Source organism: Salvelinus namaycush, chromosome 4 (assembly GCF_016432855.1).
Source record: "Salvelinus namaycush isolate Seneca chromosome 4, SaNama_1.0, whole genome shotgun sequence".
Taxonomy (NCBI): Eukaryota; Metazoa; Chordata; class Actinopteri; order Salmoniformes; family Salmonidae; genus Salvelinus; species Salvelinus namaycush.
In genome coordinates this window covers 83788012-83810099 of record NC_052310.1, presented here as the reverse complement: position 1 = coordinate 83810099, position 22088 = coordinate 83788012, and the positions used below count along the sequence as shown (strand labels likewise).

At 39.4% G+C, this 22088-nt stretch overlaps 1 protein-coding gene across 1 annotated transcript in view; it reads right to left on the bottom strand.

Moving 5' to 3' along the window:
• Window positions 1-1331: 1331 nt before the first annotated feature.
• The window catches only part of LOC120046032 (UTP--glucose-1-phosphate uridylyltransferase-like), a 20950-nt gene continuing 193 nt past the window's right edge, over window positions 1332-22088 (bottom strand). The window contains exons 2-4 of the mRNA XM_038990944.1: window positions 9794-10036; window positions 7232-7336; window positions 1332-2840 (exon numbers count right to left, since the gene is read on the bottom strand). Coding sequence (XP_038846872.1) covers window positions 2733-2840; window positions 7232-7336; window positions 9794-10036 — 456 coding nt within the window. The 3' untranslated portion in view covers window positions 1332-2732. The remainder of the gene's footprint in view (window positions 2841-7231; window positions 7337-9793; window positions 10037-22088) is intronic.

The following is a 22088-nucleotide window of genomic DNA, read 5'->3' as shown; positions in this document are numbered from 1 at the left end:
GAACTTCTGTGATACGGATTGAATCGTGCCCTAGACCTCTGTGTGTCATCAACTCTCCTACAGTAGACCTCTGTGTGTCATCAACTCTCCTACAGTAGACCTCTGTGTGTCGTCAACTCTCCTACAGTAGACCTCTGTGTGTCGTCAACTCTCCTACAGTAGACCTCTGTGTGTCGTCAACTCTCCTACAGTAGACCTCTGTGTGTCGTCAACTCTCCTACAGTAGACCTCTGTGTGTCGTCAACTCTCCTACAGTAGACCTCTGTGTGTCATCAACTCTCCTACAGTAGACCTCTGTGTGTCATCAACTCTCCTACAGTAGGTCTTTGTGTGTCATCAACTCTCCTACAGTAGGTCTCTGTGTGTCATCAACTCTCCTACAGTAGACCTCTGTGTGTCGTCAACTCTCCTACAGTAGGTCTCTGTGTCATCAACTCTCCTACAGTAGGTCTCTGTGTATCATCAACTCTCCTACAGTAGACCTCTGTGTGTCGTCAACTCTCCTACAGTAGACCTCTGTGTGTCGTCAACTCTCCTACAGTAGACCTCTGTGTGTCGTCAACTCTCCTACAGTAGACCTCTGTGTGTCATCAACTCTCCTACAGTAGACCTCTGTGTGTCATCAACTCTCCTACAGTAGACCTCTGTGTGTCGTCAACTCTCCTACAGTAGGTCTCTGTGTGTCATCAACTCTCCTACAGTAGGTCTCTGTGTATCATCAACTCTCCTACAGTAGACCTCTGTGTGTCATCAACTCTCCTACAGTAGACCTCTGTGTGTCATCAACTCTCCTACAGTAGACCTCTGTGTGTCATCAACTCTCCTACAGTAGACCTCTGTGTGTCATCAACTCTCCTACAGTAGACCTCTGTGTGTCATCAACTCTCCTACAGTAGACCTCTGTGTGTCGTCAACTCTCCTACAGTAGGTCTCTGTGTGTCATCAACTCTCCTACAGTAGGTCTCTGTGTGTCATCAACTCTCCTACAGTAGGTCTCTGTGTGTCATCAACTCTCCTACAGTAGGTCTCTGTGTGTCATCAACTCTCCTACAGTAGGTCTCTGTGTGTAAAAACAACACTTGAGCAGAAAATGTAACCGTTCTCTCTCTTTCTGGACAGAGAGCTATTGGAGAGAGGGATGGATAGAGATGAGAGAGGGATGGAGAGGGATGGAGAGGGATGAGAGAGGGATGGAGAGAGGCATGGAGAGAGGGATAGAGAGAGGGATAGAGAGAGGGATAGAGAGAGGGATGGAGAGAAGGATAGAGAGAGGGATGGAGAGGGGTGGAGAGAGGGATATGGAGAGGGATATGGAGAGGGATAGAGAGAGGGATAGAGAGAGGGATGGAGAGAGGGATAGAGAGAGGGATGGAGAGAGGGGTAGAGAGAGGGGTGGAGAGGGATAGAGAGGGATGGAGAGAGGGATGGATAGACACAGTAAGGTACAAGTGGAATAAGATTACAGTGAAATAATAATTTTGTTGTAAAAAAAAAAAAAAAAAAGACTTGACAAACTCCTTCAAAATATGTTCTGATAAAATAACAATGACAAGTATTTCATAATATTGTTGACTGGTATTCCTTCGATATTGTTGTGGACATTATATAATATTGTTGTGGACATGATATAATATTGTTGTGGACATTATATAATATTGTTGTGGACATGATATAATATTGTTGTGGACATGATATAATATTGTTGTGGACATGATATAATATTGTTGTGGACATGATATAATATTGTTGTGGACATGATATAATATTGTTGTGGACATTATATAATATTGTTGTGGACATTATATAATATTGTTGTGGACATGATATAATATTGTTGTGGACATGATATAATATTGTTGGGGACATTATATAATATTGTTGTGGACATGATATAATATTGTTGGGGACATTATATAATATTGTTGTGGACATGATATAATATTGTTGTGGACATGATATAATATTGTTGTGGACATGATATAATATTGTTGTGGACATGATATAATATTGTTGTGGACATGATATAATATTGAATTGTCAATTAGGGCCGAGGATGCGATCCCATCCCACTTTGTCTGTAATGTTTTAAAGTCCCACGTTCATGGACACTAAATTCACGGTAAACACTGCATCTGTCGGCTCAATCAGGAGTTACCTTTAAATGGTGCATTGTCCAAATCCGCAATGGGATTGAATCCCAGCCTAAAACTGCACTAATATGTACAGTGGATATTGAACATTGACATCACATCCATATGACGTGTGTCATCATTCTCATCCAGTAAGGGAATCTAATGGGTAGGGAGCTGAAATACTACAGGTCTAGTATAGCATGGATATCACATCACAATCTGTTGGGTATGGCACCCCTCTCTAAGGAGTTTATTTAAAGGAGTCTGGATCAAGTCTGGCTCGGTCACATGATTGGGGTGAATGTGTCTGGTCACGTGGTTGGGGTGGATGTGTTTGGCTTGGTCACATGATGGTGGTGGATGTGTCTGGTCACATGATGGTGGTGGATGTGTCTGGTCACATGATTGTGGTGGATGTGTCTGGCTTCGTCACATGATGGTGGTGGATGTGTCTGGCTTCGTCACATGATGGTGGTGGATGTGTCTGGCTTCGTCACATGATGGTGGTGGATGTGTCTGGCTTCGTCACATGATGGTGGTGGATGTGTCTGGTCACATGATGGTGGTGGATGTGTGGTGCTGGAGGAGTAGTTAAAGGCTTCAGTGGTCCAGGATGCGAAGGTTGCCCGACACAATCTTGTTCTCCAGTATCGTTCCAGCCGGGATGTCGATACGATCTCCGTGATTGGCTATGATGATTACCGTTCCCTACAGGGAGAAAAGGAGAGGAGGGACGTAAAAGGGGTTAAAATGTTCAGGTTTAGTTTATTTGCTTTTTAATTTAAAAAAAACTTTATTTATAGATTTTCAGATATATCAACAAAAACAGTACAACCCCTCATTCTCCACCCTCTCTCTCCCTCCACCCACTCCCTCCCTCTCTTTCTCCCCTCCCTCCCTCTACCCCTCCCTCTCTCCCCTCCCTCCCTCCACCCACCCCCTCCCTCTCTCCCCTCCCTCCCTCCACTTCCCTCCCCCCCTCCCCTCCACCCACCCCCCTAGCTGGAGGTAACATTGTTGGTGCGAACAGAAGCCACTGGGGACGAGTACAAAATCTTAATCCAGGAAAGGAATGATGGTACAAACCCCAATCTCTCTAGTACTGTAAATAGATATTCCCACTCAACCCGGTCGAAAGCCTTTTCAGCATCAAGAGAGCTGACAACCTCTGGCTGTAGAGTTGAGTGGGCAGAATAAAGAACATTAAATAGCCGGCGCATACTATAGAAAGATTGCCTACCTGAGATAAATCCGGTTTGGTCACAGTTAATTATATTCGGCATCCCTGTCTCTAAACGGCGTGAGAGGACCTTAGTGAGAATGTTATAATTGCAGCACAAAAGGCTTACAGGGCAGTATGAGCCATAGTCTAGGGGATTCTTGTCTTTTTTAAGCAAAACCGAAATAGTCGCCTGGGTAACTGTCTGCGGCAGTTTCTGACTAGAAAGGATTTCAATGTACATTGAGCTGAGGATAGGGGATATTTGAGAGGAGACTGGTTTATAAAATTCAACAGGGAAGCCATCAGGCCCAGGGGCTTTACCGCTCTGCATGGACTGGACTGCCAGAGAAGCTTCATCATCACTTATTGAGGCATCCATGTTGGTTTTTTCATCTGAATTGAGACAGGGGATGTCCAGATTGTCTAGAAATGCATGCATACGAGATGTGTCAGGAAGAGCCTCTGACGAGTAAAGAGCAGACTAGAATTGCTTCAATTGGTTGTTGATTTCTTTGGGATTTGGTAGAAGTTAAATCAGCTGCAACACAGATGTCAGGTCTGGTGCTGCTGGCAGCGGATTGTCAAAGCTGGTGAGATAACAACTTGGCAGCTTTCTCTCCGTGTTCAGAGAATTTTTACCTCGACTTAAACAGAAGCTGCTCCGTTTGTTTGGTGGAAAGATTGTCAAATTCCGATTGGTGTAGGGGTCTCTCTTTGTAGAGTTCAGGAGTCAGAGAAGAGGCATATCTGTTGTCCACATCTAGAATGAGTTGTTATAGCGTCGCTAAGCGTTTGCTGTTTGTTGTCATATGCTGTGTATGAAATAATGTAGCCCCTTAGATAAGGTTTTAACATCGCCCACACAGTAGAGTGAGACACGTCAGGGGTGACGTTGATCTGTAAAAAGACATCAATGTGAGTTGATATGTATTTTTTAAAGGCACTACAGGATAGTAGTAGTGGGACAAGTCGACACGCGCGTTGTGACACAGTACTGTCCGGAAAGCAGATATCTACCTGGACAGGGCTATGGTCTGAGATAATGATGCTGTGATATTGGCCCTTAGTTACAAAAGGAAGAATTATATTGTCCAGCAGGAAAAAGTAAATCCTAGAGTATGATTGGTGGACTGGAGAAAAAAGGAGTACTGTTTAGCAGTGGAGGATTGCTCCTCCTCCATGTATCAGACAATTTATAGGATTCTAGAAAGGAGTAAATTACTGCGCCTGATTTTGAAATTACATTGTTGGACTTCAATCTGGATCTGTCTAGACTTGGATGCAATACACAATTGAAATCTCCGCCCAATATCAAATGATGAGAGTTAAGGTCAGGAAGTGTTGCGATGAGGTCAGAGGAAATGTTGCGTCATCCCAATTAGGACCATAGAGGTTAGCCAGAATAACCTGTGTGCTAAACAATCTCCCCATCACTATAATATATCTGCCATTAGTATCTGAAATTACTTTGGAGGAGACAAACGGGGTGCCTTTTCTGATAAGGATGGCTGCCCCTCTGGCCTTAGCACCAAAGTTGGAGTGAAATATATGGTCTACCCATTCTGTCTTTAGTTTATCATGGTCACTGGACCGGAGATGGGTCTCTTGGAGAAAAACTATGTCCTGACTTAAGTCCTTAAGATGAGAATACACTCGGCTACGCTTGACCACCAAGTTAATTCCTTTGACGTTCCAGCTGATAAAGCATGTGGAGTCCAGAGTATGTGAATTAGGCATAGTCATAGTAATCAGAAAGGAATGCTAGTACGAAAAAGCCCACAAATTCTCTATAGGATTGAGCTCAAGGCTTTGTGATGGCCACTCCTATACCTTGAATTTGTTGTCCTTAAGCCATTTGCCACAACTTTGGAAGTATGCTTGGGGTCATTATCCATTTGGAAGACCCATTTGCGACCAAGCTTTAACTTCCTGACTGATGTCTTGAGATGTTGCTTCAATATATGCACATAATTGTCCCTCCTCATGAAGCCATCTATTTTGTGAAGTGCACCAGTCCCTCCTGCATCAAAGCACCCCCACAACATGATGCTGCCACCAGCGTGCTTCACGGTTGGGATGGTGTTCTTCGGCTTGCAAGCCTCCCCCTTTTTCCTCCAAACATAACAATGGTCATTATGGCCAAACAGTTATTTTTTGGTTTCATCAGACTAGAGGACATTTCTCCAAAAAGTACGATCTTTGTCCCCATGTGCAGTTGCAAACCGTAGTCTGTCTTTTTTATGGCGCTTTTGGAGCCGTGGCTTCTTCCTTGCTGAGCAGCCTTTCAGGTTATGTCAATATAGGACTCCTTTTACTGTGGATATAGATACTTTTGTACCTGTTTCCTCCAGCATCTTCACAAGGTCCTTTGCTGTTGTTCTGGGATTGATTTGCACTTTTCGCACCAAAGTACGTTCATCTCTAGGAGACAGAACGCGTCTCCTTCCTGAGCGGTATGACAGCTGCGTGGTCCCATGGTGTTTATACTTGCGTACTATTGTTTGTACAGATGAACGCGGTACCTTCAGGCGTTTGGAAATTGCTCCCAAGGATGAACCAGACTTGTGGAGGTCTACACATTTTTTTTCTGAGGTCTTGGCTGATTTCTTTTGATTATCCCATGATGTCAAGCAAAGAGGCACTGAGTTTGAAGGTAGGCCTTGAAATACATCCACAGGTACACCTCCAATTGACTCAAATGATGTCAATTAACCTATCAGAAGCTTCTGAAGCCATGACATCCTTTTCTGGAATTTTCCAAGCTGTTTAAAGGCACAGTCAACTTAGTGTATGTAAACTTCTGACCCACTGGAATTGTGATACAGTGAATTATAAGTGAAATAATCTGTCTGTAAACAATTGTTGGAAAAATGACTTGTGTCATGCACAAAGTAGATGTCCTAACCGACTTGCCAAAACTATAGTTTGTTAACACGAAATTTGTGGAGTGGTTGAAAAACGAGTTTTAATGACTCCAACCTAAGTGGATATAAACTTCTGACTTCAACTGCATCATTGTTATTGTAAAGTTCCTTCATTCCATCTTGGCCCATCACAGATATTGTTATTGTAAAGTTCCTTCATTCCATCTTGGCCCATCACAGATATTGTTATTGTAAAGTTCCTTCATTCCATCTTGGCCCATCACAGATATTGTTATTGTAAAGTTCCTTCATTCCATCTTGGCCCATCACAGATATTGTTATTGTAAAGTTCCTTCATTCCATCTTGGCCCATCACAGATATTGTTATTGTAAAGTTCCTTCATTCCATCTTGGCCCATCACAGATATTGTTATTGTAAAGTTCCTTCATTCCATCTTGGCCCATCACAGATATTGTTATTGTAAAGTTCCTTCATTCCATCTTGGCCCATCACAGATATTGTTATTGTAAAGTTCCTTCATTCCATCTTGGCCCATCACAGATATTGTTATTGTAAAGTTCCTTCATTCCATCTTGGCCCATCACAGATATTGTTATTGTAAAGTTCCTTCATTCCATCTTGGCCCATCACAGATATTGTTATTGTAAAGTTCCTTCATTCCATCTTGGCCCATCACAGATATTGTTATTGTAAAGTTCCTTCATTCCATCTTGGCCCATCACAGATATTGTTATTGTAAAGTTCCTTCATTCCATCTTGGCCCATCACAGATATTGTTATTGTAAAGTTCCTTCATTCCATCTTGGCCCATCACAGATATTGTTATTGTAAAGTTCCTTCATTCCATCTTGGCCCATCACAGATATTGTTATTGTAAAGTTCCTTCATTCCATCTTGGCCCATCACAGATATTGCTCTGAGATAATGTAGGACTAAGAATTTCCCTGACCATGTGACCTAGCCAAAAAAACTCAGGGGCCTGTGAACTCACCTTGAGAGAAACTTGTTTTCCGAACGTGACGTCACCGGACACAGTCAGGTGATCCAGCTCCAGCATATCAGGGATGCTCTCGAACCGCGTCTGGTATTCCTGGACCTGTTAGAACACACAGGTATGTCATGCTGAGTTTAGAGCAGTAACAAATACTTTGAGGAGAGGGAGGGAAAGAGAGCTCTATCTTGGCATGTTTATTCCCACTGGATGACCTATACAAATAGAGGATGAATGTATGGTAGTACAACAATAGAGCACCAGCTCAACACCAACAGAACATATATGCAGAGTTTGGTGTGTTTAGCTTTGAGTGAGAAGAAAAGGACAAAAAGGACAAGGATCTTAGATTCCCTACGCATGCCCCATTCAAATGTACTGTGACTAAAGGTCAGCATGCCCCATTCAAATGTACTGTGAATAAAGGTCAGCATGCCCCATTCAAATGTACTGTGAATAAAGGTCAACATGCCCTGTCCATTCAAATGTACTGTGAATAAAGGTCAGCATGCCACGCCCATTCAAATGTACTTTGAATAAAGGTCAGCATGCCACGCCCATTCAAATGTACTGTGAATAAAGGTCAGCATGCCACGCCCATTCAAATGTACTGTGAATAAAGGTCAGCATGCCACGCCCATTCAAATGTACGTTGAATAAAGGTCAGCATGCCACTCCCATTCAAATGTACTGTGAATAAAGGTCAACATGTGGAGGATGTATCTGAACCAACAAACACCAAGAGCAGGTGATTCATCAGGACAGGATATTCAACTATGGTCCTTGAGAAACACTTCTGTTTTTCCTTCTCTCCTTCTAATCAAGGACAGATTCCGACCACACACAAGGTGAGTGAACTCTTTCACCAATCAGAAACATTCATTAAACAAATAAAAGGGAAGTTCAGGATTTTACATCTTGATGTTAGCTGGTTCCTCACCCTGAAAGTAGTCTATGGGCCAGGAGAAACTGTCATCCAGGGTTTGGTTTTCTTTAAACATCCACTACAAACTTCAGCAACGTTAGCCACCGCTAGCAAACAATCAATGGATTGAGGCAACCCACATGTTTTATTATGGTCAAATCAACTGAAATCCAACAAAAAGTAACTAGATATTTGGTTTGGCATTAAAGGGCCAGAGCAGTCAAAATTCCGTTTTTTCTGCGTTTTGTATTACATTGTACAACAGCTGATGAAACGAACACTGTAAAAGTATGAACAATTTATCAGTATTATTTCCTGATAGTTGCTGGTTGAAAATAATCTACAGTACACAGGCCCTTCTAATCAGCAGGTTTCGCATGGGTGGAGTTTTGGCTTGCCTGGTGACATCACCAGTCGGTATTTTAGTTAATAGATCAATGAGAAAAAGAGTTCCAAACCTCTCTGCCAATAACAGCTAGTTTTTCCATTTTCAGAGACCGCTCCCAGACAGTCCTAGCAAAACTCTTGCTTTAGAAATCGTTTTTTTGCTAAAATGCTACTTTTGTTTCTTTTTGACCATTTTAATCTAAAACTATTACAGTAAGGTACTTAATTGTTACCCAGAAATGATATGATATTGAGATAAAAACAGCTGCATGAGGCCTTTATAAAGGTGACTTGGCCATAGAGTTCCACAGTATGAGTTATTATATCCAATCAGAGTAAATAGAGCCAAATATATATAAAAGTCACCTTGTCCGAGATTTACATGGTTATCAAAACGTCACACCAGGGTAAACCTACACAAAACACAGCCCTTATTTTAAGTGTTTCTGAAATCCCCTATGGTAATAAATGAATGGTGGAAAAACGATTGGAACCATTTCCAGGTTTGACCGCTAGGTTTTATGGGTATTATGACAGCACTGTGGGGCTCTATTTAACATTAAAACAAATATTTATTGGTTATTCAAATGCAATGTGCTTGTCAACAAAGCACCTTTGATTAAATCTTGCCCTCAGCAGTGGAAATACAGCCTTACCTTAGTGAAGCAGCTGCCCAGCTTGACGTGGGGCGTGGTTAAGGTTAGTTAGTAGTTATAGTAAGGTTAGGGTTACGTTAGATACCTTAGTGAAGGATCTGCCCAGCTTGACGTGGTGCGTGGTTAAGGTTAGTTAGTAGTTATAGTAAGGTTAGGGTTACGTTAGATACCTTAGTGAAGCAGCTGCCCAGCTTGACGTGGTGCGTGGTTAAGGTTAGTTAGTAGTTATAGTAAGGTTAGGGTTACGTTAGATACCTTAGTGAAGGAGCTGCCCAGCTTGACGTGGGGTGTGGTTAAGGTTAGTTAGTAGTTATAGTAAGGTTAGGGTTACGTTAGATACCTTAGTGAAGGATCTGCCCAGCTTGACGTGGTGCGTGGTTAAGGTTAGTTAGTAGTTATAGTAAGGTTAGGGTTACGTTAGATACCTTAGTGAAGGATCTGCCCAGCTTGACGTGGTGCGTGGTTAAGGTTAGTTAGTAGTTATAGAAGGTTAGGGTTACGTTAGATACCTTAGTGAAGGATCTGCCCAGCTTGACGTGGGGCGTGGTTAAGGTTAGTTAGTAGTTATAGTAAGGTTAGGGTTACGTTAGGTACCTTAGTGAAGGAGCTGCCCAGCTTGACGTGGGGCGTGGTAGGGAACTCTCTCTTCTGGCTCATGGTGAGAGAGCCCGCCTCCAGGCTGTAGAGGTTGGACATGACCAATAGGAGGTCGGAGACGGTCTTGACGGGCAGGAAGCGGGATCGCGGCACGTTGATGCCCAGGGCGTTGTCGAAGCTCTTGATGGCCGCGCCCACCGCCGTCTCCAGCTGGATCACGTTCTGACCGCCGTCCAGTGTCTGGCAGGAGAACAGGTATCGGTGGTTAGTGACACACACACATTCACACTAAAGGATGTAGGTAGGGGATTCATGTACACACACACACACACACACACACACAAACAAAGTGAAGAATGTACTGTAGGTCTCAGGTAGTGGGTTCAGATGGAGAACCTCTGAGCTAGTCACAAGACAAGTTTTAAGCTGCTTCACTAGGATCTGAATGATCCACTTAATATCAAAGAGAGAGAGTATCACCGTGAGTTATGTAATGAAATAACACATCACCACCTGCAGCATACAGTAGTGTTCTGTTACCTACATCTACTAGATAACATCATCAGGGCAGTAGTTCTATAATATACAGTAGTGTTCTGTTACCTACATCTACTAGATAACAGCATCAGGGCAGTAGTTCTATAATATACAGTAGTGTTCTGTTACCTACATCTACTAGCTAACAACATCAGGGCAGTAGTTCTATAATATACAGTAGTGTTCTGTTACCTACATCTACTAGATAACAACATCAGGACAGTAGTTCTATAATATACAGTAGTGTTCTGTTACCTACATCTACTAGATAACAACATCAGGACAGTAGTTCTATAATATACAGTAGTGTTCTGTTACCTACATCTACTAGATAACAACATCAGGACAGTAGTTCTATAATATACAGTAGTGTTCTGTTACCTACATCTACTAGCTAACAACATCAGGACAGTAGTTCTATAATATACAGTAGTGTTCTGTTACCACATCTACTAGATAACATCAGGGCAGTAGTTCTATAATATACAGTAGTGTTCTGTTACCCACATCTACTAGATAACAACGTCAGGGCAGTAGTTCTATAATATACAGTAGTGTTCTGTTACCTACATCTACTAGATAACAGCATCAGGGCAGTAGTTCTATAATATACAGTAGTGTTCTGTTACCACATCTACTAGATAACAACATCAGGGCAGTAGTTCTATAATATACAGTAGTGTTCTGTTACCACATCTACTAGATAACAACGTCAGGGCAGTAGTTCTATAATATACAGTAGTGTTCTGTTACCTACATCTACTAGATAACAACATCAGGGCAGTAGTTCTATAATATACAGTAGTGTTCTGTTACCTACATCTACTAGATAACAGCATCAGGGCAGTAGTTCTATAATATACAGTAGTGTTCTGTTACCACATCTACTAGATAACAACATCAGGGCAGTAGTTCTATAATATACAGTAGTGTTCTGTTACCTACATCTACTAGATAACAACATCAGGGCAGTAGTTCTATAATATACAGTAGTGTTCTGTTACCACATCTACTAGATAACAACATCAGGGCAGTAGTTCTATAATATACAGTAGTGTTCTGTTACCTACATCTACTAGCTAACAACATCAGGACAGTAGTTCTATAATATACAGTAGTGTTCTGTTACCTACATCTACTAGATAACAACATCAGGGCAGTAGTTCTATAATATACAGTAGTGTTCTGTTACCTACATCTACTAGATAACAACATCAGGGCAGTAGTTCTATAATATACAGTAGTGTTCTGTTACCTACATCTACTAGATAACAACATCAGGGCAGTAGTTCTATAATATACAGTAGTGTTCTGTTACCTACATCTACTAGATAACAACATCAGGGCAGTAGTTCTATAATATACAGTAGTGTTCTGTTACCTACATCTACTAGATAACAACATCAGGGCAGTAGTTCTATAATATACAGTAGTGTTCTGTTACCTACATCTACTAGATAACAACGTCAGGGCAGTAGTTCTATAATATACAGTAGTGTTCTGTTACCTACATCTACTAGATAACAACATCAGGGCAGTAGTTCTATAATATACAGTAGTGTTCTGTTACCTACATCTACTAGATAACAACATCAGGGCAGTAGTTCTATAATATACAGTAGTGTTCTGTTACCTACATCTACTAGCTAACAACATCAGGACAGTAGTTCTATAATATACAGTAGTGTTCTGTTACCTACATCTACTAGATAACAACATCAGGGCAGTAGTTCTATAATATACAGTAGTGTTCTGTTACCTACATCTACTAGATAACAACATCAGGACAGTAGTTCTATAATATACAGTAGTGTTCTGTTACCTACATCTACTAGATAACAACATCAGGGCAGTAGTTCTATAATATACAGTAGTGTTCTGTTACCTACATCTACTAGATAACAACATCAGGGCAGTAGTTCTATAATATACAGTAGTGTTCTGTTACCTACTAGATAACAACATCAGGGCAGTAGTTCTATAATATACAGTAGTGTTCTGTTACCTACATCTACTAGATAACAACATCAGGGCAGTAAGTTCTATAATATACAGTAGTGTTCTGTTACCTACATACTAGATAACAACATCAGGGCAGTAGTTCTATAATATACAGTAGTGTTCTGTTACCTACATCTACTAGATAACAACATCAGGGCAGTAGTTCTATAATATACAGTAGTGTTCTGTTACCTACATCTACTAGATAACAGCATCAGGGCAGTAGTTCTATAATATACAGTAGTGTTCTGTTACCTACATCTACTAGATAACAACATCAGGGCAGTAGTTCTATAATATACAGTAGTGTTCTGTTACCTACATCTACTAGATAACAACATCAGGACAGTAGTTCTATAATATACAGTAGTGTTCTGTTACCTACATCTACTAGATAACAACATCAGGGCAGTAGTTCTATAATATACAGTAGTGTTCTGTTACCTACATCTACTAGATAACAACATCAGGACAGTAGTTCTATAATATACAGTAGTGTTCTGTTACCTACATCTACTAGATAACAACATCAGGGCAGTAGTTCTATAATATACAGTAGTGTTCTGTTACCTACATCTACTAGATAACAACATCAGGGCAGTAGTTCTATAATATACAGTAGTGTTCTGTTACCTACATCTACTAGATAACAACATCAGGGCAGTAGTTCTATAATATACAGTAGTGTTCTGTTACCACATCTACTAGATAACAACATCAGGGCAGTAGTTCTATAATATACAGTAGTGTTCTGTTACCTACATCTACTAGATAACAACGTCAGGGCAGTAGTTCTATAATATACAGTAGTGTTCTGTTACCTACTAGATAACAACATCAGGGCAGTAGTTCTATAATATACAGTAGTGTTCTGTTACCTACATCTACTAGATAACAACGTCAGGGCAGTAGTTCTATAATATACAGTAGTGTTCTGTTACCTACTAGATAACAACGTCAGGGCAGTAGTTCTATAATATACAGTAGTGTTCTGTTACCTACTAGATAACAACATCAGGGCAGTAGTTCTATAATATACAGTAGTGTTCTGTTACCTACATCTACTAGATAACAACATCAGGGCAGTAGTTCTATAATATACAGTAGTGTTCTGTTACCTACATCTACTAGATAACAACATCAGGGCAGTAGTTCTATAATATACAGTAGTGTTCTGTTACCTACATCTACTAGATAACAACATCAGGGCAGTAGTTCTATAATATACAGTAGTGTTCTGTTACTCACATCTACTAGATAACAACATCAGGGCAGTAGTTCTATAATATACAGTAGTGTTCTGTTACCTACATCTACTAGCTAACAACATCAGGGCAGTAGTTCTATAATATACAGTAGTGTTCTGTTACCACATCTACTAGATAACAACATCAGGGCAGTAGTTCTATAATATACAGTAGTGTTCTGTTACCTACATCTACTAGATAACAACATCAGGGCAGTAGTTCTATAATATACAGTAGTGTTCTGTTACCTACATCTACTAGATAACAACATCAGGGCAGTAGTTCTATAATATACAGTAGTGTTCTGTTACCTACATCTACTAGATAACAACATCAGGGCAGTAGTTCTATAATATACAGTAGTGTTCTGTTACCTACATCTACTAGATAACAACATCAGGACAGTAGTTCTATAATATACAGTAGTGTTCTGTTACCACATCTACTAGATAACAACGTCAGGGCAGTAGTTCTATAATATACAGTAGTGTTCTGTTACCTACATCTACTAGATAACAACATCAGGGCAGTAGTTCTATAATATACAGTAGTGTTCTGTTACCTACATCTACTAGATAACAACATCAGGACAGTAGTTCTATAATATACAGTAGTGTTCTGTTACCTACATCTACTAGATAACAACATCAGGACAGTAGTTCTATAATATACAGTAGTGTTCTGTTACCTACATCTACAAGATAACAACATCAGGACAGTAGTTCTATAATATACAGTAGTGTTCTGTTACCTACATCTACTAGCTAACAACATCAGGGCAGTAGTTCTATAATATACAGTAGTGTTCTGTTACCTACATCTACTAGATAACAACATCAGGGCAGTAGTTCTATAATATACAGTAGTGTTCTGTTACCTACATCTACTAGATAACATCAGGGCAGTAGTTCTATAATATACAGTAGTGTTCTGTTACCTACATCTACTAGATAACAACATCAGGGCAGTAGTTCTATAATATACAGTAGTGTTCTGTTACCTACATCTACTAGATAACAACATCAGGGCAGTAGTTCTATAATATACAGTAGTGTTCTGTTACCTACATCTACTAGATAACATCATCAGGGCAGTAGTTCTATAATATACAGTAGTGTTCTGTTACCTACATCTACTAGATAACAACATCAGGGCAGTAGTTCTATAATATACAGTAGTGTTCTGTTACCCACATCTACTAGATAACAACATCAGGGCAGTAGTTCTATAATATACAGTAGTGTTCTGTTACCTACATCTACTAGATAACAACATCAGGACAGTAGTTCTATAATATACAGTAGTGTTCTGTTACCTACATCTACAAGATAACAACATCAGGACAGTAGTTCTATAATATACAGTAGTGTTCTGTTACCTACATCTACTAGATAACAACATCAGGACAGTAGTTCTATAATATACAGTAGTGTTCTGTTACCTACATCTACTAGATAACAACATCAGGACAGTAGTTCTATAATATACAGTAGTGTTCTGTTACCTACATCTACAAGATAACAACATCAGGGCAGTAGTTCTATAATATACAGTAGTGTTCTGTTACCTACATCTACTAGATAACAGCATCAGGGCAGTAGTTCTATAATATACAGTAGTGTTCTGTTACCTACATCTACTAGCTAACAACATCAGGGCAGTAGTTCTATAATATACAGTAGTGTTCTGTTACCTACATCTACTAGATAACAACATCAGGGCAGTAGTTCTATAATATACAGTAGTGTTCTGTTACCTACATCTACTAGATAACAACATCAGGGCAGTAGTTCTATAATATACAGTAGTGTTCTGTTACCTACATCTACTAGATAACAACATCAGGGCAGTAGTTCTATAATATACAGTAGTGTTCTGTTACCTACATCTACTAGATAACAACATCAGGGCAGTAGTTGTATAATATACAGTAGTGTTCTGTTACCTACATCTACTAGCTAACAACATCAGGACAGTAGTTCTATAATATACAGTAGTGTTCTGTTACCTACATCTACTAGATAACAACATCAGGGCAGTAGTTCTATAATATACAGTAGTGTTCTGTTACCTACATCTACTAGATAACAACATCAGGACAGTAGTTCTATAATATACAGTAGTGTTCTGTTACCTACATCTACTAGATAACAACATCAGGGCAGTAGTTCTATAATATACAGTAGTGTTCTGTTACCTACATCTACTAGATAACAACGTCAGGGCAGTAGTTCTATAATATACAGTAGTGTTCTGTTACCTACATCTACTAGATAACAACATCAGGGCAGTAGTTCTATAATATACAGTAGTGTTCTGTTACCTACATCTACAAGATAACAACATCAGGGCAGTAGTTCTATAATATACAGTAGTGTTCTGTTACCTACATCTACTAGATAACAACATCAGGGCAGTAGTTCTATAATATACAGTAGTGTTCTGTTACATCTACTAGATAACAACATCAGGGCAGTAGTTCTATAATATACAGTAGTGTTCTGTTACCTACATCTACTAGATAACAACATCAGGGCAGTAGTTCTATAATATACAGTAGTGTTCTGTTACCTACATCTACTAGATAACAACATCAGGGCAGTAGTTCTATAATATACAGTAGTGTTCTGTTACCTACATCTACTAGATAACAACATCAGGGCAGTAGTTCTATAATATACAGTAGTGTTCTGTTACCCACATCTACTAGATAACAACATCAGGGCAGTAGTTCTATAATATACAGTAGTGTTCTGTTACCTACATCTACTAGATAACAACATCAGGGCAGTAGTTCTATAATATACAGTAGTGTTCTGTTACCTACATCTACTAGCTAACAACATCAGGGCAGTAGTTCTATAATATACAGTAGTGTTCTGTTACCTACATCTACTAGATAACAACATCAGGGCAGTAGTTCTATAATATACAGTAGTGTTCTGTTACCTACATCTACTAGATAACAACATCAGGGCAGTAGTTCTATAATATACAGTAGTGTTCTGTTACCTACATCTACTAGATAACAACATCAGGACAGTAGTTCTATAATATACAGTAGTGTTCTGTTACCTACATCTACTAGATAACAGCATCAGGGCAGTAGTTCTATAATATACAGTAGTGTTCTGTTACCACATCTACTAGTTAACAACATCAGGGCAGTAGTTCTATAATATACAGTAGTGTTCTGTTACCTACATCTACTAGATAACAACATCAGGGCAGTAGTTCTATAATATACAGTAGTGTTCTGTTACCAATCTACTAGTTAACAACATCAGGGCAGTAGTTCTATAATATACAGTAGTGTTCTGTTACCTACATCTACTAGATAACAACATCAGGGCAGTAGTTCTATAATATACAGTAGTGTTCTGTTACCACATCTACTAGATAACAACATCAGGGCAGTAGTTCTATAATATACAGTAGTGTTCTGTTACCTACATCTACTAGCTAACAACATCAGGGCAGTAGTTCTATAATATACAGTAGTGTTCTGTTACCTACATCTACTAGATAACAACATCAGGGCAGTAGTTCTATAATATACAGTAGTGTTCTGTTACCTACATCTACTAGATAACAACATCAGGACAGTAGTTCTATAATATACAGTAGTGTTCTGTTACCACATCTACTAGATAACAACATCAGGGCAGTAGTTCTATAATATACAGTAGTGTTCTGTTACCTACATCTACTAGCTAACAACATCAGGGCAGTAGTTCTATAATATACAGTAGTGTTCTGTTACCTACATCTACTAGATAACAACATCAGGGCAGTAGTTCTATAATATACAGTAGTGTTCTGTTACCTACATCTACTAGATAACAACATCAGGGCAGTAGTTCTATAATATACAGTAGTGTTCTGTTACCACATCTACTAGATAACAACATCAGGGCAGTAGTTCTATAATATACAGTAGTGTTCTGTTACCTACATCTACTAGATAACATCAGGGCAGTAGTTGTATAATATACAGTAGTGTTCTGTTACCTACATCTACTAGCTAACAACATCAGGACAGTAGTTCTATAATATACAGTAGTGTTCTGTTACCTACATCTACTAGATAACAACATCAGGGCAGTAGTTCTATAATATACAGTAGTGTTCTGTTACCTACATCTACTAGATAACAACATCAGGGCAGTAGTTCTATAATATACAGTAGTGTTCTGTTACCACATCTACTAGATAACAACATCAGGGCAGTAGTTCTATAATATACAGTAGTGTTCTGTTACCTACATCTACTAGATAACAACATCAGGACAGTAGTTCTATAATATACAGTAGTGTTCTGTTACCTACATCTACTAGATAACAACATCAGGGCAGTAGTTCTATAATATACAGTAGTGTTCTGTTACCTACATCTACTAGATAACAACATCAGGGCAGTAGTTCTATAATATACAGTAGTGTTCTGTTACCACATCTACTAGTTAACAACATCAGGGCAGTAGTTCTATAATATACAGTAGTGTTCTGTTACCTACATCTACTAGATAACAACATCAGGGCAGTAGTTCTATAATATACAGTAGTGTTCTGTTACCTACATCTACTAGATAACAACATCAGGACAGTAGTTCTATAATATACAGTAGTGTTCTGTTACCTACATCTACTAGATAACAACATCAGGGCAGTAGTTCTATAATATACAGTAGTGTTCTGTTACCTACATCTACTAGATAACAACGTCAGGGCAGTAGTTGTATAATATACAGTAGTGTTCTGTTACCTACATCTACTAGATAACAACATCAGGGCAGTAGTTCTATAATATACAGTAGTGTTCTGTTACCTACATCTACTAGATAACAACGTCAGGGCAGTAGTTCTATAATATACAGTAGTGTTCTGTTACCTACATCTACTAGATAACAACATCAGGGCAGTAGTTCTATAATATACAGTAGTGTTCTGTTACCTACATCTACTAGATAACAACATCAGGGCAGTAGTTCTATAATATACAGTAGTGTTCTGTTACCTACATCTACTAGATAACAACATCAGGACAGTAGTTCTATAATATACAGTAGTGTTCTGTTACCTACATCTACTAGATAACAACATCAGGGCAGTAGTTCTATAATATACAGTAGTGTTCTGTTACCTACATCTACTAGATAACAACATCAGGGCAGTAGTTCTATAATATACAGTAGTGTTCTGTTACCTACATCTACTAGATAACAACATCAGGACAGTAGTTCTATAATATACAGTAGTGTTCTGTTACCTACATCTACTAGATAACAACATCAGGACAGTAGTTCTATAATATACAGTAGTGTTCTGTTACCTACATCTACTAGATAACAACATCAGGGCAGTAGTTCTATAATATACAGTAGTGTTCTGTTACCTACATCTACTAGATAACAACATCAGGGCAGTAGTTCTATAATATACAGTAGTGTTCTGTTACCTACATCTACTAGATAACAACATCAGGGCAGTAGTTCTATAATATACAGTAGTGTTCTGTTACCTACATCTACTAGATAACAACATCAGGGCAGTAGTTCTATAATATACAGTAGTGTTCTGTTACCTACATCTACTAGATAACAACATCAGGGCAGTAGTTCTATAATATACAGTAGTGTTCTGTTACCTACATCTACTAGATAACAACATCAGGGCAGTAGTTCTATAATATACAGTAGTGTTCTGTTACCCACATCTACTAGATAACAACATCAGGACAGTAGTTCTATAATATACAGTAGTGTTCTGTTACCTACATCTACTAGATAACAACATCAGGGCAGTAGTTCTATAATATACAGTAGTGTTCTGTTACCACATCTACTAGATAACAACATCAGGACAGTAGTTCTATAATATACAGTAGTGTTCTGTTACCTACATCTACTAGATAACAACATCAGGGCAGTAGTTCTATAATATACAGTAGTGCTCTGTTACCTACATCTACTAGATAACATCATCAGGACAGTAGTTCTATAATATACAGTAGTGTTCTGTTACCTACATCTACTAGATAACAACATCAGGGCAGTAGTTCTATAATATACAGTAGTGTTCTGTTACCTACATCTACTAGATAACAACATCAGGGCAGTAGTTCTATAATATACAGTAGTGTTCTGTTACCTACATCTACTAGATAACAACATCAGGGCAGTAGTTCTATAATATACAGTAGTGTTCTGTTACCTACTAGATAACAGCGTCAGGGCAGAAGTTCTATAATATACAGTAGTGTTCTGTTACCTACATCTACTAGATAACAACATCAGGGCAGTAGTTCTATAATATACAGTAGTGTTCTGTTACCTACATCTACTAGATAACAACATCAGGGCAGTAGTTCTATAATATACAGTAGTGTTCTGTTACCTACATCTACTAGCTAACAACATCAGGGCAGTAGTTCTATAATATACAGTAGTGTTCTGTTACCTACATCTACTAGATAACAACATCAGGGCAGTAGTTCTATAATATACAGTAGTGTTCTGTTACCTACATCTACTAGATAACAACATCAGGGCAGTAGTTCTATAATATACAGTAGTGTTCTGTTACCTACATCTACTAGCTAACAACATCAGGGCAGGTAGTTCTATAATATACAGTAGTGTTCTGTTACCTACATCTACTAGCTAACAACATCAGGGCAGTAGTTCTATAATATACAGTAGTGTTCTGTTACCTACATCTACTAGATAACAACATCAGGGCAGTAGTTCTATAATATACAGTAGTGTTCTGTTACCTACATCTACTAGCTAACAACATCAGGGCAGTAGTTTCTATAATATACAGTAGTGTTCTGTTACCTACATCTACTAGATAACAACATCAGGGCAGTAGTTCTATAATATACAGTAGTGTTCTGTTACCTACATCTACTAGATAACAACATCAGGGCAGTAGTTTCTATAATATACAGTAGTGTTCTGTTACCTACATCTACTAGATAACAACATCAGGGCAGTAGTTCTATAATATACAGTAGTGTTCTGTTACCTACATCTGACTAGATAACAACATCAGGACAGTAGTTCTATAATATACTGTACAGTGCCTTCCGGAAAGTATTCAGGACCCCTTGACATTTTTCCACATTTGTTACGTTACATCCTTATTCTAAAATTGATTATTTTCTACACACAATGCCCATAATGACAAAGCAAGACAATTTTGCAAATTGTTATTAATAAATAAAAACTGGAATACCTTATTGCATAAGTATTCACACCCTTTGCTATGAGACTCAAATATATATACATATAATTCCCCCCACCCCCCCCCCCCCAGATCTGGGGAGGTAACCAAAACATTTCTGCAGCATTGAAGGTCCCAAGAACACAATGGCCTCCATCATTCTTAACGTTTGGAACCACTAAGACTCTTCCTAGAGCTGGCCGCCCGGCCAAACTGAGCAATCGGAGGAGAAGGGCCTTGGTCACGGAGGTGACCAAGAACAGGATGGTCACTCTGACAGAGCTCTAGAGTTCCTCTGTGGAGAGGGGAGAACCTTCCAGAAGGACAACCATTTCTGCAGCACTTCACCAATCAGGCCTTTATGGTAGAGTGGCCAGAGGAAGCCACTCCTCAGTAAAGGGCACATGAAGCCCGCTTGGAGCCCGTTTTATTTCACAGAATAGAGGATTCTATATATTGTGTGTGTTCTACTGAGGATGGCCTCTGGGAGATAACACTGACAGGAGATTTACAATGTCTTTTGGGTGATAAAACCTAAAGAGCATTCCAGAGGATGAGTTAATGTTTCTGTTCTATACCGTACCAGGGAGATTTACATTTACATTTTAGTCATTTAGCAGACGCTCTTATCCAGAGCGACTTACAGTAGAGTGCATACATTCTATTACATTTTACATACTGAGACAAGGATATCCCTACCGGCCAAACCCTCCTAACCCGGACGACGCTATGCCAATTGTGCGTCGCCCCACGGACCTCCCGGTTTGCGGCCGGCTGCGACAGAGCCTGGGCGCGAACCCAGAGACTCTGTGGCGCAGCTAGCACTGCGATGCAGTGCCCTAGACCACTGCGCCACCCGGGAGATGGTTCCAGTTTGAGTCGGACGGCCCGACACTAGTCTCTACACAATGAAAACTGTTGACACAGCAGATACTGTTCTGCTATGAATTATAGATATCTTTCATACAGATCTTAACCTTGTGACCCATTCTATATATATGTTTGTCATGTAGAGTTGAAAGGGTGTATCTTGGCTATAAATACCTTTGTACTTTTGTCTCGTGGCTCTCAACGAATCATTTGATCGTGATTCCGTCGACCAGCCATCATTATCGTAGCGCACTCAATTTGATTCACTTTATATGTGTGTGTTGTATTTGACCTGCTCCCTTATTAATAAAGTGATTAAGATTAGTTTAGTATAGGAAGAGCGGAGAGTGGGGATGGGGTGACAATGCTCGGAGGTGCGTGTCAGACACCCGCACGTCCTGCTCTAGTGC